The 15,475-nt window shown below is 40.0% G+C and overlaps 1 protein-coding gene across 1 annotated transcript in view; it reads left to right on the plus strand.

Moving 5' to 3' along the window:
* LOC108873433 (protocadherin-15-like) overlaps window positions 1–15,475 on the plus strand; it is a 132,479-nt gene that overhangs the window by 35,212 nt on the left and 81,792 nt on the right. Inside the window, 8 exon segments of the mRNA XM_051066397.1 lie at window positions 1,428–1,536; window positions 3,220–3,332; window positions 4,495–4,701; window positions 7,110–7,244; window positions 9,657–9,806; window positions 9,961–10,052; window positions 10,630–10,654; window positions 10,656–10,732. Coding sequence (XP_050922354.1) covers window positions 1,428–1,536; window positions 3,220–3,332; window positions 4,495–4,701; window positions 7,110–7,244; window positions 9,657–9,806; window positions 9,961–10,052; window positions 10,630–10,654; window positions 10,656–10,732 — 908 coding nt within the window.

Consider the following 15,475-nt stretch of genomic DNA (forward strand, 5'->3'; position numbering starts at 1 on the left):
TGTGACCTCACAAAATACATTTTTGGCCATAACGTAAAGTTACAGATGTCTAGTGGGATAAAATGATGTAGGCATGACATTTAATATCCAGATGGCCACAGGTTATGTTCACATCACAGTGTTATGCAAAAGCACTTTTCTTGCCATTATTCAACACCATAAATCAGGAACAGAGAGCGAGATCGTGACCATATGTCCTGCAACTTCACTGGTTGGTGGAGGCATGCAACTGTGAGGCAATAATTTTAGTTATAATTCTATATTTTTTATCCATGTGAATTGATGTTTAAGAAACTGATTTTCATTGTAGTATTAGTTTCTCTTCTGACCTGGCTGTCTTTGTCTGATTCCCTCCTTTTCTTCCGTGCTACATTTACATCTCTCTCTGCTCCATGTTTATCCCGAGCTCCTGGCAGATTCATCTCTGCTTCCATATATTTACACCCTCTTTTACTCCACTTCATTACTCGCCATAACTTCTTCTCTGCCCGCGTCTCCCTCCTCTCCCCTTCTCGGTGACAGGCAACAGGAGATATAGCTCTGTGATGGCCAGTAGATTTTAAGTGCGGCGTGACAGGTGCAGCGGTAAAGTATTGTATCATAGCAGTAGAATCATCTACGGTGCATATGTGTGTGTGTGTGGGGGGGGGTGGTCTCATACGTCTGTGCGCACTTGGGAGTACGTGCGGTCTTGTTGGTGTGCTTGGCTTGACATTTTACAGCTCCAGTGATGGTAGATTTTATCCTGTAGATGTGTTATGTTTCTCCCATTGGGGGTCTTCGTATTACACGCCTCAGCATATTGCACGATTATAAGTCAAGATTATAGCCTGCCGTACAGATACAGGTTCCACACTTAGACTTAAACAGTGTGTGTGTGTGTGTATACAAAGATAAACATATAGATCACATTTATATGGACAAACCGGTGCAATATATATCCTCAATAGAAATAGGTCCTAATTGCTATTGTGTATTGTACTGTGGATTGTGGATTTTTGTTTCTCTAATGGTCTGTGTGCTGCACATACACAGAATTTAATGTGTGGTTGTGTATGTGTGCCCTACATGTGATTGAAAGTGTACCACCACGTGTTTTTGATTTTCTTATGCTCAGAGCTTTTTGTTGCATCAATACAATAAATAGCATAGGTAAAACCTATATGTATGCCAAGGGAAATAACTAAGTGGGACCTTTATATTCATCCCAGTGTTTTTTTTAGCTGTTGCCTTAAGTAGTCACTGTTTCATTACAAACGTCACTTAGCTGTGAACTGTAATGATGTAAAGTAAAGTGCACCCTGATCTGATTCCCTTTATAACTGCTGTTTCGTCATATTTGTAGAAGATGGTTCTACAAACCAAAAGCACTAATGTATAATGCTACACTGTTCAACTCCGCTGGCTTTCATTGGTTCTGTCTCCAGAGTAAAGTGAATCCCCTCAATGTGACTCCACCCATACAAGCTGTGGACCAAGACAGAAACATACAGCCTCCCTCTGACAGACCAGGAATCTTATACTCCATCCTCATTGGTAGGTTGAAATTTTTTGTTGTTGGTGGTGTCTTTTTGTTTTGATTGTTCTGCCACTAGGGCTGGGCAGCAGGATAAATATGTTTATGGATATTGTGCTATATGTGCAAAAATGTCAGAAATCACTGTAGCCATGGTAACTGATAACTGATTGACTATCTTGCAAAATAAAATTACATATACCATGGTAGATGTATAGCTGAGTCCTACTCCTTCACAATCTTCTTGATAAGCAAGGTGTCAATTCATTTGATCACTTTTCATGAACATCAAGTGAAACTTTTATCGCAATTAAAACAAAAGAGGAAAAGAGGAGCAGCATCCCAAATTCTGACCCCAACCCCGATTGGTCACACAAAAAGAAAATGGTCTATTTACCTGCAACAGTGGCAATAAGACTGTAGTTCAGATCAACGGCAGCACATCTTTTCACACAGGGCTGATTGTCAATCGTTAGAGGAGGACTCTAAGCCTTTTAAGAAAGGCACTTAAATGTTTAGGTGCAGGATTAACTCCATAGGGTAATGTGTGAAGTAATTATTTGATGCTTGTAGCCAGTTTGCAAAGGATAAGACATTTCCAAAATGAGAGAAATGGAATTGACTGCCCATTAATGCTTCATAAGTAAATGTGATTTAGAACAGTCATGGTGCACCATAGCTGCAAGACATCTAGTTTACTGTGAGAAATAGTAAAATGTGCCATCACAAAAACATAAAAAACAGACTTTTACTGGTGAGGATACACATAGCCCATAAAAAATTTACTGACATGTCTTGACACAGACTTGATTACATTTCCCAGACTCTTCCTGTGAAACTAATCTCTGTCTGAGTAAGGATTACGAGAGACAGTGTCACAAAAGGCAAAAAAAATCTGTTGCAGCTTCTCCGATATCATTGATTTTTTATTTTTTTTTAATGATTAAATTAATAAGAAATATGGTTCATTTGAGGAAGCTTCAACGTTTAAAGAAAGAAGGGTTTTAGATCCAGTGGCCATAATCAGACTTGATCGAGAGTTACTGTTTTTTTTTTTTGTTGTTGTTGTTTGTTTGTTTTTTTTAATAATCCAAAAGACAAACAGGAGTTGATAGTCACTATAGATGAAGAGAGTGGGAATGTATTTTTTCAGTCTTGGACACAAACAGCCATAAGCACAAACATTGGGGGGAGATCATGCTGTCTTGGAATGCACCATCCCTCAGTAGAAGCCAATCAAATCAGTGCTTGCTATAAAGATGCAACACATGCCGCACACGCATAGACACACAATTGAGAGATGTGAGAGTGCACATGTTGCTGCTCCTCTCACTAGACCATGATTTCCCCACTGAGCAATGTAGCATTCCAAAGTACCATATATGTATGTGTGTGTGTGTGTGTGTGTGTGTGTGCGTGTGTGTGCGTGTGTGCATCCCCACATGTGGAGAGCTGAGATGAGAAAACTGGGAGCATTACCCATGCCTCCCTCTCCCTCTCTCGCCCCCTCTCTCTTTTACACTCCCCTTAGACACCCACCAAACAAATATACATTGATTCTTACACCAATTAATGATGTCTCCCTCTCTCTCTCTCTCTCCCTCCCTCTCCCCCTCTCCCCCACACACCGGTTTCATTTTTGTATATTTTGTTTTTGCTCTTTTCTTATTGTGTGTTTGTGCTGCTTGCTTGCTCTCTCTCAGGCAAACCAGAGTCCTATGCAGAATATTTCAGCTTAAACAGAACCACAGCGGAGCTCCTGCTACTCAAGCCCATCGATAGAGAGCTCTACCGCAGATTTGATCTGGTTATCAAGGTGAGGAACACTGCAGCTGCAAACAGAGGAGGTTTAACTCGATTTTCTCCCAGCATGTTTCTTATAGAAACAACCTCCCCCTGGAATGTGCATAGCCTTTTTTATTATTATTATTTTCTTTACTGCCTTTAACCCTCAAATATCTGTCAAGTTTTTGATCAGCAAATCTGTAACCTTAAATAAAGACTAACTGCTCCCTTTCAGTTTATTTATTTGGCGCCTCCTGGTTCCTCTCAATTAAAAGTACTCTCCCCTGGCAGTAATTGTAAAGCATTAGAGCAGGACTATGCTGTGTGAAGGTGTTTTTGGCTCAATTAGGCCAGTAATGGAATTATAGCACCAAGCATACATCAGGTTCTGCTCCACTGAAATTGAAAATTGAATTTTTCCTCTATAGGATGTTTTTGCTATAGGTAAAAGTTTGTGTGGATCTGTGTATAAGTGTGTACACTGATTTTTAAACCCTTGATATTTTGTTTATGAAATGACACTGCATTCATTTTACTTTACTGCTGTTGGATCCACATAAACTGATAAGAGAGACGTGTGAGGGAACAAAAAGAGTGGAGTGGAAATGCTATAAGAGTGACATGTCGGTGACAATGACAGATTGCATTGAGAAGAGGACACACAGGTGTATACAGTTGTGTAGTCACACATTTTAGATTTAGAGAGCAGACTTCAATAAACTTTAAAGCTGAATTCTCCCTTTTCTTACTACTCAAGATTATTTTGTTTATCCGGGTGGTCTAATTCACCAACAGTCAAAAAGCAAAGAAGAAACAGAAATGTTCTAGATTTGCCACTTTTTCCCCCTAAAATTTATACCCTTGTGGGAAAAAGTTTCCATTTCAAAAGCTGACAAATTGAGCAAAAAGTGTGTTCAGCTAAGATAAAGTCAGAATAACAACTAAACCCTATCAAAAATTGCAATACATCAATTCATTTGTATCCAATTGCCATATACTTTATGGAATAAACACAAACATGGGTAACTGGCCTGTTTTATTATCATTATCTCAGCTAAGAGCCCTACTGAGCACTATCTAACATTTATTGTGTGAAGTATTGTAAGTAAATACCACCTCAGCAGCAGGTTTAGTGACTAGTAAAGTACACAAAGCAAAGCATCAGGGCCAATTATTTTATCTCTCCCATTTAGGCAGAACAGAACAATGGCCACCCACTGCCAGCTTTTGCCAACCTCCAAATTGAAGTTCTGGATGAAAACAACCAGGCACCATATTTCCTGGAGACCAGTTACCATGGCTACGTCAGCGAAGCATCACCAGTGGGGACCACCATAGCGACCAACGCCAGCCTGTCAGCACCACTCACTATTATAGCTCTCGATAACGACGTGGAGGAGGTGAGGATAAAAGCATACAGAGCTGTCACTGAAGATATTAGAAGTTGATTAATGCTAATGTCACTGACTGAATCAAATTCTAACACTTAATAATCAGAATAAAGCCATTGTAAATACTGATAACAATGCAGGAGTTCCTTTTTGAAACATCCTAACAGAATATTGACGAATTAACAATGTATGTAGATTTTTTTTTCACATTCAAATGAACAAGATAGTATGTGTTATGATGATTTGTTGCATCTACTTCCTTTATAGCTAACAGCCAATATGACGCCTGTAGGTATCAGCTGAGTTCATTTATTCTATCTTTACCTCCTTTTGCTGAGTCCTCTGAAGCTTCAACTGATTGGTGTTGACAAGATGAGAAAAATGAGAATTAATGTAGTATAAATTTTAATGCTCATTGACCAGTGTTTAATGGTCATGTAAAAATTTCCAGCACCACATGGAAATTGACTGTTGTTAAGCCTCCTTACCTACTGCTGATAGGCCTGTTAAGCCTTCTATTTTCACAGCACATATGCAGTTTACAATGATGACTGTGTTGGTCGATGCAGTGTTTATCGCTCTGTTGCACTGCACTACTGTAGCTAGTTAGTTAATTCAGTTAACATTAGCTTTGTGAGATGGTTGAAAGTCTTCTACTGACCTGTTAATGTTTCCAGCTGAAAATGAAAACAAGGACCTTGTAAAAGAGGTCTTGAAAGACAGACTTAGGGACAAGTGAGCCAAGCATGTTTACAACCGCAGCTTACATTAGCGCAGACAAACATACTGCTTAATCCATTCCTTACACTTTCACACTTCTAGTTTGTGATTTTGGGAGGCTAAACAAACAATAACTAGATAGATAAATAGATAAATAAGTCAAGACGATTTGAGCTTTCTGGATGTCAATAAGATGACTTACCACAGCACTGTGCACACTGCTTTCATTGGGGTGAAATCCAAAGTTTGACAGGCCTGTCATGCCCTGCTATGATTGGACAATCACTATTTTGGGGAGGGATTTAGCCAACAGTCAATGGTTACTTGGAAACTGTGCTGGTACTGTGTATGCCTGTATTCTGGCTTGAAGCATTAAGCTTCACTCCTTGTAATCTAAAATGTACTGTGATACAGAGGTAGAGACAAAGCATTACCCAGCACCAAACACAAATCACCTTGTAAACAAAGCTAGCAGCATGGCGACACACAGAAATGAAAGATTGGTGTCCATTTCTATCCTCCTCCTTGTTTTACTGTTTCTCTGCTTTGTGCCGTACCTGTGGAGTGTGAAGTGAAGTGCCCTATCTAATTTCCCTGTGAATCTGGATAGTAAAACTATTTCCCTCTCAAATTGCTCTCAGTGATAATGTAAGAATTTACAGTGCTGCAGAGTTGGTTATTGCCGATGCATTCCCAAGAGCTTAGTTTGTTTAAGATGTAGCATAGTCATTCTGACAAAAACAAGCTTTGGTTCATTGCTTTCCAAAAGACCCCCACAGCAGGGAACAGGCTTAGTGGGGATAATGTGTGTGTTTGTGAGACTGTGTGTATGTTGTGTGGTGACTGATATATGTTGAGTTATTTTAAATATTGCTAACACCAGTCTTTCCTCCAGCATTAAGTACCAACAATGATGATTAGTCCTAATTGCTTCTATGTGCCATCAATCACTTTTATTTATATGTGTGCATATGACCGTGAATGTGTGTGTGAGTGAGTGTGTGTCCCCTTAAATCTGTGTTTTTGTGCTTATTTATGACTCAATATCCACACTGGCTACATCGACAATATTATCAGCCCCCCACCCCCCTGCTGAGCCAGTCTTATCTGCAGTGAGAGCTCTCTGACACACACACACACACACACACACACACACACACACACACACACACACACACTCATCTATACAGTATAGACACACATAGAGGAAGTGACTGTGTGGGTAATGTCAGAGGAGGGCTTGGATGAGGATTGCCTCTCCATCACTTGACAGACACACACACACACACACACACACACAGCCCTCGTAGGAGAATCTTTATGTCAAGAAAAACCTTGGAGGAGTTGTTTTTCCTTCACCTTTTCCTGTCAGAGCACTTCTTTACTCTGACCTGTTTTGCATATGGACGCATCTGTTTCTCCACTCATATGTTCCTGTTTTTATTTTTAATTGTAATAAATTTCAAATATATCCACAGAGAGAGAGAGAAAGAGACATAAATGGATACAGTTCATTGCCCAGTTCTTGTCTTCTTAAACATTGTGTTTCTTTTGTTCTCTGCTGTTTTGATTAGTCACTACATGTTCATCGAGCATCCCGTGTCAGCAACAGTACCTTCACTAGGCTTAAAAAAAGAAAAGCTCTCTGTTCTTATGCCTTGTGTACACCTCTAAACATCTCTTTTTCTCTTCAACAGACCAGAGATCCTCAGCTCCAGTTCTTATTGGACAGCTATTCTAATGTTTTCTCTGTGTCTGCTACTGGAATCAGAAGATATCTCAACCTACTGCAGCCACTGGACAGAGAGACACAGGACTCCTATACATTCACGGTACTCTAGAGCCTTGGCATTTGTGTGCATAATATACAACATGCGTCTGTGTGTGTGTGTGTGTGTGTGTGTGTGTGTGTGTGTGTGTGTGTGTGTGTGAGAAGGAGAGTAAGAGATAAGCCTCTGAATGCATTTGAATACCTCACCTCAAATTCAAGGCTCTTGATAAAATCCGTAGCAGCGGTCTTGAAAAAGGACTCTTATCAAGAGAACGGGTGGAAATGGGAAACAAAATAAGATGAGAGGAGTGAAATAAGGAGAAAGAGGCAAGAGATAGAGAAGAAGACAGGAGGAGAGGACAGGAGATGGATGGGAAAGAGAACAGAAGAGAAGTGATGGGAAGATCTGTGCATTACATATATGTCCTTTCATAAACAGGGAGCATGCGAGTCCACAATTTAATTTACCTCCACTACTGTTAATGTACAGATAAAATTTTATATTGTAATGGCTTGTTTTCAGCATCCAGGCCAGTACTTGGCTCTTCCATTCCTCAGTGCAGAAATAGATGTAGAGACTGTGACTTATTACAGTGGTTCTTCCCGGTCCCTCTTTGTGTACCTCTCTCCATCAATTTTTCTTTTTCTATCTGACTCTGGTGTGTCGTACTTCTCCTTCTCTTCCGCTGTCCCTTTTTCTGCCTTTCTTTTGTGTGCCCCCCCCCCCCCCCCCCAATCTGCCATTCTTCCTCTCTTATTCTCTATCTTATTTCAGTGCAATCTAATTCAGCCATGTTGTTATTGGTAGGGCAAAGAGAGGCTGCCCGTTGCCAAGCGCACAGCATCTGTGTGTGTGTGCGTGTGTGTGTGTGTGTTCCTCACCATATGATGTACAGTATTGTTACTCCATACAGCAGTCTATTATCTGTCAGGTTCAGCAGCCTGGTCACACTAGTTATGTGTGTTTGTGTGTGAGCATGCAGCTGGGAGTGCGGCTGATGTAGCTGTTTGGAAGTTAAACACTGAAAAAGCAGGTTTGGCGTATTGATTGAAAGGCAGAGGTGTATAGTAATCATCATGAAAGCCTTGCAGGAGAAATTAAACTCGAAGACGAGAAAAAGAGAGAGAGAGAGAGAGAGAGAGAGAGAGTCGGCTATGAGACATGAAGGATGATTTTCATTAAAAGGAGTCAATCAGACTGTTGGCAGATGAGCTTGTGGAGCAGATTGGTATCAGTGAAGAAGCTCCTGTTGATATGCACTTTGATACGCACTGTGTGTGATTTCTAAAACATGGAGAAATGCATGTGTGTGTTTGATTTGCTAGTATAAACTGCTTAATGGGAGAGCAGAGTGAGTGGAAGAAGAGAGGGGAAAAGGCTCAAGAAATGACTGATAATTTGTAATGAATGTAAACGCACTGTAGCCTGTTGTTTATGTGTTTATGCTTAACCAGTAAAATGTTGATATGTTGATTAAAAAATAGAAGATACCGAGATCATGACTAAAGCCCTGCTGGTGACGCTCTTATGTTTGCACATTAGATAACAAACTAGAGCCAGCTGGCTAAAGACTGTAAGCATGGGACACACAGCTAGCTTGAAGGATTGCTGTCACCTTGAGGTGGACCCAGCCTAGAGTTCTAGCATATAACTGTGCATACACAGCTTACAGTGCTATACTCTAATTTTTGTTAAAAAGTATAATGTGTTACTTAGTGAGCTTTACAGGCACTGATGTGGATTTTCTTAGCCTTGGACAGAGACAGACTAGCTATTTCTATGTTTCCTGTCTTTATGCTAAGCTAAGTTAATCATCTGCTGGCTCTAGCTTCATATTTAGCATATAGAGTGTCATCAATCTTCATATCTTAGTTCTTGCAAGAGAGCAGCTAAGTGTAATTAATCAACTCACAATTATTCCTTTAAGTAATTAGACTTTGATTAAAAAAACACTGAGTAATACAGAACATGGAGGATGTTTCTAAGCAGTTGAAGTACATTGACCTTGTAATTACATGGACACTCAATTATGCTTGTTTTTGTTGTTTCTAAATATATTTGATAGAGATGATATTTAGTTAAAGCTAGTGGAGTCGACAACATTGTGAATTCTCTGTATGTAGGTGGAATTAAATTTAGGGGAAACAGATTAACATTTTCAAGACTTTTCAGCTGCACCCACAAGGACATATAAATAAACCCAGAGCAGGGATTTAGATTGAAAATGTACAGAGCAACTCCTTCTCAAAAGAAACAAGGAAACAAACACAACACTATCAAGATGTCAAGGATGTATTGAGCACACAGTCCACCCACCTCAGGATTCTCAAAAGGCAGCTTTTTGTAGCTCAGCTGAGTGTAACATTTTCTACAAGAAGGAACATTTTAGCTTTTTTTTTTTTTTTTTTTTCTCTTCTCACAAAAATACAGTATACATTGTTACTTTTTTTTCCCTTGTCTCTGTCTCTCCAGCTGTTAGCATCAGACGGCGTCCAGCAGAGCATTCCGGTTACCGTGACAATAACAGTTTTGGACGCTAACGACAACACTCCGACTTTTGCTAATGTCTCCTATAATGTCAACCTTTTTACCAATATGATGCCTGGTGAAAGTATAATACAGGTACGCACTTAAAATACATGGTATTAGCAACATATTTTGTTACAGGATTGCATATAACATGAAATGAATTTGAAACCTCATCTTTCATTATGTTCAAGAAATATATGTGTGAGTGTTAGGCACATGGCCATTTTGTGTGTGTATCTCTCTCCAGCTGTCAGCAGTAGATTCCGATGCAGGTCCCAATGGTCAAGTCACCTATCGGATCTTAGCTGGTGACCAGGGACATTTTCTTATTGGAAACAGGTAATTACATCACTTTCATTGTAATATTGTATCTGAAAGATATTAATCGTAATATTAAAGAAAAGGTTTAACATTTTGCTAGATATTTTTAGGTAGACTAAAAACACGTGACCTACACTAAATACTGTACCTGAACAACCTTTGGAATGGGCCCAACTCTCAGCAAGAAAGCGAATAAGCATATTTGCGAAAATGTCAAACTGTTCTTTAAACTATTTCAGGAGATTCTTCAGTGTAAAAAAAACCTCAGTGCTGTTGTTCCATTTAGAAAATGACAGAAAAATGCCTTAGTAAACTGCATGTATAGACTTTCTGTGGTTTTGTTAGATGTCCTACTTACTGATAGTATCAAAGGTAACTTCTATAGGATTTGTAATGCAACTATGTCATTTGTAACACAACTACGAATATAATAGGTAACTGACATATAAAGATATAGGCTCTGATGAGACAACTGATGGTCTGTAGCTTAAGTACCTCAGTGCAAAATGCAGTGTTGAGTATCAAAATTAAAATGTTCATATTAACATCTGGGTATCTGTATAGTCACGTATTACTGCATGAACTGTTTTCACAGCACCGGGATCATTACTGTGGCACCGGAGTGTTGAGCTCGTCGTGGGGCGCAGCTACGCTTTGACTGTAGAAGCCATGGACAATGGACCTGTGCCTCACAGAAGGTAAGAGTTTCTCTCTGTCTGCTACATCAGTCTTGTCTGGAGCGGAGGCATGAAAGGTCATCAGATTTCCACAGCTTTTCACACCCATTGTCAGACACTCCACGGTACTAGTCCATCGCTCCCCTGCCTGCTTCTCTTTCCCTGCCGCATGAAGCATTTTCATTTTTAGAAATATAGCATGAATTCCAATTTTATATTGGAAAATGTCAGGGAAGGAGTCTAAGAGAGGAAGATGTATGGTATAAGTGTGAGAAGTAAAGGAGAAAGGGGAGAAGAGTATCAAATGTAATGAAAGGGTGCCTTACTGCTAGTTACCATCTACTTGAGATACGTAAAGAAAATTATACAGTGTGCATGTCAGAGAGGGGACAATTTCAGCAAATGTAGAAGCACATGACATCTAGAAAAAATGCAACAGATGGTTAGAGAAACAAAATGTATTGCACTCTGGTCCTGTTGCACTCTGGAGGATAAGGGCTGACTTGATAAGGTGGCTTTTTTTGCTTCTTCTTTTTATTTTTTGATTGTTGTTCTCCCCTGCCCTTCATCTCTCCTTCATGGATTAAATCAATACAGTGCCATAACTTTCACTCTACTTTATTCTCCTACTCGGGTTGTTTCGTGGAAAAAGCAGCTGCTCCTAATATTGTATAAACTCTGTGTGTATCGATTTGGTAGGGAGAAAAAAGTTTGGCAGAGTGCACTTAAATTGTGAAATTTTAGTTTTAGAAATTACCGTGCAGTATCTGAGAATGGAGGCAAATCCAGCCATCAAGCTGTGCACTCACTGGAACATGGTCAAACTGCATTGCTCCACAGATTGATGTAGCAGCTGCACTGGCAGAGAGTTTGATTCCTTGAATGTTTATTTTTGTGGCACCCTGCCTCACGTTCGCTCGAGAAACATCGTAGATCGGGGACTCAGTGGGAACGTGCCATGAGCTTTTTGCAGGTTGCAGAAAAGAGGGACAGCGTGCATCAAAAGATGTTAACTCCTTCTGATGAGCACGTTTCACCTCTTTTCATTTTCCTCCCAGTTTCCAGTTTTCTCGTCTTGTTGCATATCATCAAAAACAGACACACCATAAGGAAAACTTTTCAAAAAACGTGAGAAATTGGCACCAGTGAAAACAAAAGCCATACAAACAGTGCCAACCTGAACAACAGCCTGTTGTTTGCTGATACTCAAAGCACACTTGGGTGAAGTTCTTGGTGTTTTGCACTTGGAGTTATTTTAACAGAGGGATAAATTAACACTGCAGTGTCCATGCAGAGAGGAGATCCTCGCTGTTCAAACAACAAACACAGAACAAAAGCAACATTTAATGAAGATTTTTTGATTGAAACATTGTTTGAGGAAAAGGCAGGGTGCAATACTGATTGCTTTTTAGGTAGGCTTATGTGAAAGGAAGTCAGTTTTATAGGTTCACATAGACTGAGCCAGTCAATCGGAAATATTCCTCTCTCCCTCACTGATTATTTCAAAACACGTTTGAAGAAGTCATTGTCAGTGTCCATCACTTAAGACTTCTGCTCATCAGTCGCTTGATGAAAATTTAATCAACTCACCTGGCACTTGGTTAAATGTTGAATTATGGGAAAGCAGTATGAACATTTTGATGTTACCCCTCCTGTGAGCATTTCTGAACTCTGCACCAAGCCCCTTGCTGCTCTAAGAAGTGCTATTCACACCAGATGACGTGACGCACCGAGCCAACCTTAAAGAACCTAGCCCACCATTTCGAGGAAAGTTTTTCTTGCTTGCTGTAACCATTGCTCCTGTTCCTACTGGAAATTAGAGGATCCCTTACTTGTGCAGAGGTGATGAGAGGTGATGGATGAGAGGTGATGGGATACATAATCCACAGTTCACATTCTATATGTGTTAATATAAAATTCCCAACCATATTCAGCTGTGGTGCAAGGACAGGAACACAAAGAGGACATTAAATGCCTGTAAATCTGGTCAAAACGTCTAATAACAGGCTTTGAATACATTTTATGAATTTATCTTAAATTGAAAAACTGTGAAACTACTTAATAGGGTGAATTCATAAAATTTCTTAGGCTTAACAGCCAGTGAGAAAGCTGTGCCTGACTGCTTTCACTTTTATCTGATATGCTCAATTGAACAAACAGCCACTGGTAAAGGCCAACAAATACCCAGGGTGCCAAACGCACCACAAAAACAAGGGGGGATAGTCAGCCACAGGCGCTCAGTGATGGCAGAAGCTGACTGTCGGCTCTAAAGTCAAAGCTCTATTAAGTAACACAAATTGAATTTGTTCCAACAGTTGTCTGATGAGCTGTCCTCAGCTTTAACCAAACTGAATCAACCTATTTTGTCTAATAAATCAATCCAGTTTACAGAACAGATAATACCTAAAATGTAGACCAAAAATTATGATGGTTTGTCATTATTGCAGTAAATTGCTCTTTCCAGCAACATTTGTCAGTCATCATAAAAGCTAGAATCCTCAGGCACTTGGCTCTGGCTGTGTAGCTGCCAAATCAATACAGACTGTGAACCACTACAGATTGAGGTGGTTCCAGTGATTGGCTCACATTTTGTCCCCAAATTTCCCCAGACCCCCCTATTTATATCAGCTGAAAACGTAACCCTTGAAAGCCAATCAATATCTATCTCTGCTACCTGGTTTGTTAAAACCATGAGCTGTGCGTCCTCTTCCTGATGGGCACCAACAAGACACGAATGACATGATGAGTCTGGATCCCAGCTTGTGCATATTACATATCAAGTCTTCTTTATTTTGGGGGGAGGGCGGGGGGGTGGGGTGGGGTGGGGTACCTGTTGAAGAGCCTTAGAGATGCATGTTTCATTCAGCTTAGAAGTGAAATGCATGGCCTAGATAGATGAACCACAGAATACTGAAAACAGCTCATGCTCATGGGTCTCATTTATATTTTCATCAAACTGGAGGGTAAGAGAGAAAAGAGGGCACCACCAGAGAGTACAAATGAGCTTGGATAAGATGTTGGATAAATAGCTAGATAGAAAGAGATAAAGAGATAATTTTGCACTGTACCCTTCGAGGCCTGTGGTAAATTATGGAGGTGGTACAAAGTCACTGTTTCTGCTAAAGCAGTGCATATTGTAGCTTTAAATCGGTCAAGAGAATTTGTATGGCAAGTTTTCCAGACTAGTGATTTGAATCCTTTTTGATCCAAAGTCACTTAATTCAGTCTGCCTTTTGGGTAAAATACAGTTGTATGACACACATAAAGTATGTTCAAATGAGCCAGAAGTTAAATATCTCATTCAATAGATGAAGCAGATAAACATCTTGTCTAAACAGCACATCAGCAGCTACTGCAATCTTCCATCTGCGCTGGATCAGATCAGCCGCAGTCCTGCTGAGTGCTTCGAAAATCTTTGACAGCACTTCACAGCCCAGTGCTCAACGTAGTTACATGCATATGTTGAAATATAACAGACCTGAGGCGTAAAAGTGCGCTTCTTGTTGCTGCGAACCGCGGCCAGCGTCGAATACTGTATAGATTAAGACACTTATGAGACAAAGGACTGAAAAACACAGCTAATGATAATGAGGAGAGTAGCAATTTGATGCTGAGGGTTGAAAGAAACCTAAACAGGATGGCACAGTGCACTCACGAACAAAGCCATTCACCTAAACATTCACCTAACACCATAATGATTGGCTGGACCAACAAATTACTGTGAATGACTGGGGAGGAGGAGGTTATTTGTGTGGTGACTCACTGTTGAAGTGAAGAGAACATGCTCACAAATGCACGTCTGTTGTACTCAAGGGTAAGCGACTTCATCCTTTCTACACTTGTCTAATTTGATGTGCAAATACATGTTTATATGTACACATTTGTGGGTTAGTGTTTATGTGTGTATACTGTACAAGTACGAACAATTGTGTATAACAATGCCTGTGAAACTGAAAATGAATATTAAATAAGAAACACAAAAGAAGAGTTTTAATGGGAAGAATTATTTCCACTGGAAGGACAGAGAGTTTCAAGATTCGGGATGAGAGGGAGAAATAGGCCCCAGTCTCCACCCCCTCTAGTCGGTTTTCATCAAAAATGCCATCTGAATTGTTTTAATAAAACACTGGCTTTCACTCTCTCTGGCGGCTTGCATTTTCCCAGCCTTTATCTCTTTATTTATTTATTGTTGTGAACGTAAACAGATTTTGTGGGCTATTGTTTAGACCCGAGGTTCTTTGGGTTTTTCAGTCGATGATCCAGTTTGAGTGGAGTTAATCTCTCCCTTCTCTCCCCTGCTGGAACTCGGCACTCTCAGCCAAGTGGGAACACAAACGAATTCCCTGTGGTTTCTCACTCTGAAATTTAGGGCAAAAACCTAATGTCGCTTGTGTCCTGTGGTGGTAAAACTGGGAAACTGGAGTAACTGAGCTTCTTCCAGCCCATTAATTAGTTATAACCAATTTGACAAAACGTAAAATTGGAATTTAACCAGGTTACAGGACTAGAGCAGTACGCTCTTTCTTTCTAAAGCAACATTTACATTTCATCCAGATGATCTTCGGTGAGCCACTGTTCTTTTCTTGTTAGCCAGTATCAGGCCTCCACTCTTTGGAAGGAGGAAAACATTTAGAGAAAATGTTATTTTAAATTTAAGTAGTGAGCCCAACATTTTCTAAGATACAAACTGGAGCCAAATGAGTTTTGGGAAACGCATATACAATAAAATGACTGAATTCCATGAATATTTAACTCAGTGAAAAC

This window comes from Lates calcarifer, linkage group LG23 (assembly GCF_001640805.2).
Source record: "Lates calcarifer isolate ASB-BC8 linkage group LG23, TLL_Latcal_v3, whole genome shotgun sequence".
Taxonomy (NCBI): Eukaryota; Metazoa; Chordata; class Actinopteri; family Centropomidae; genus Lates; species Lates calcarifer.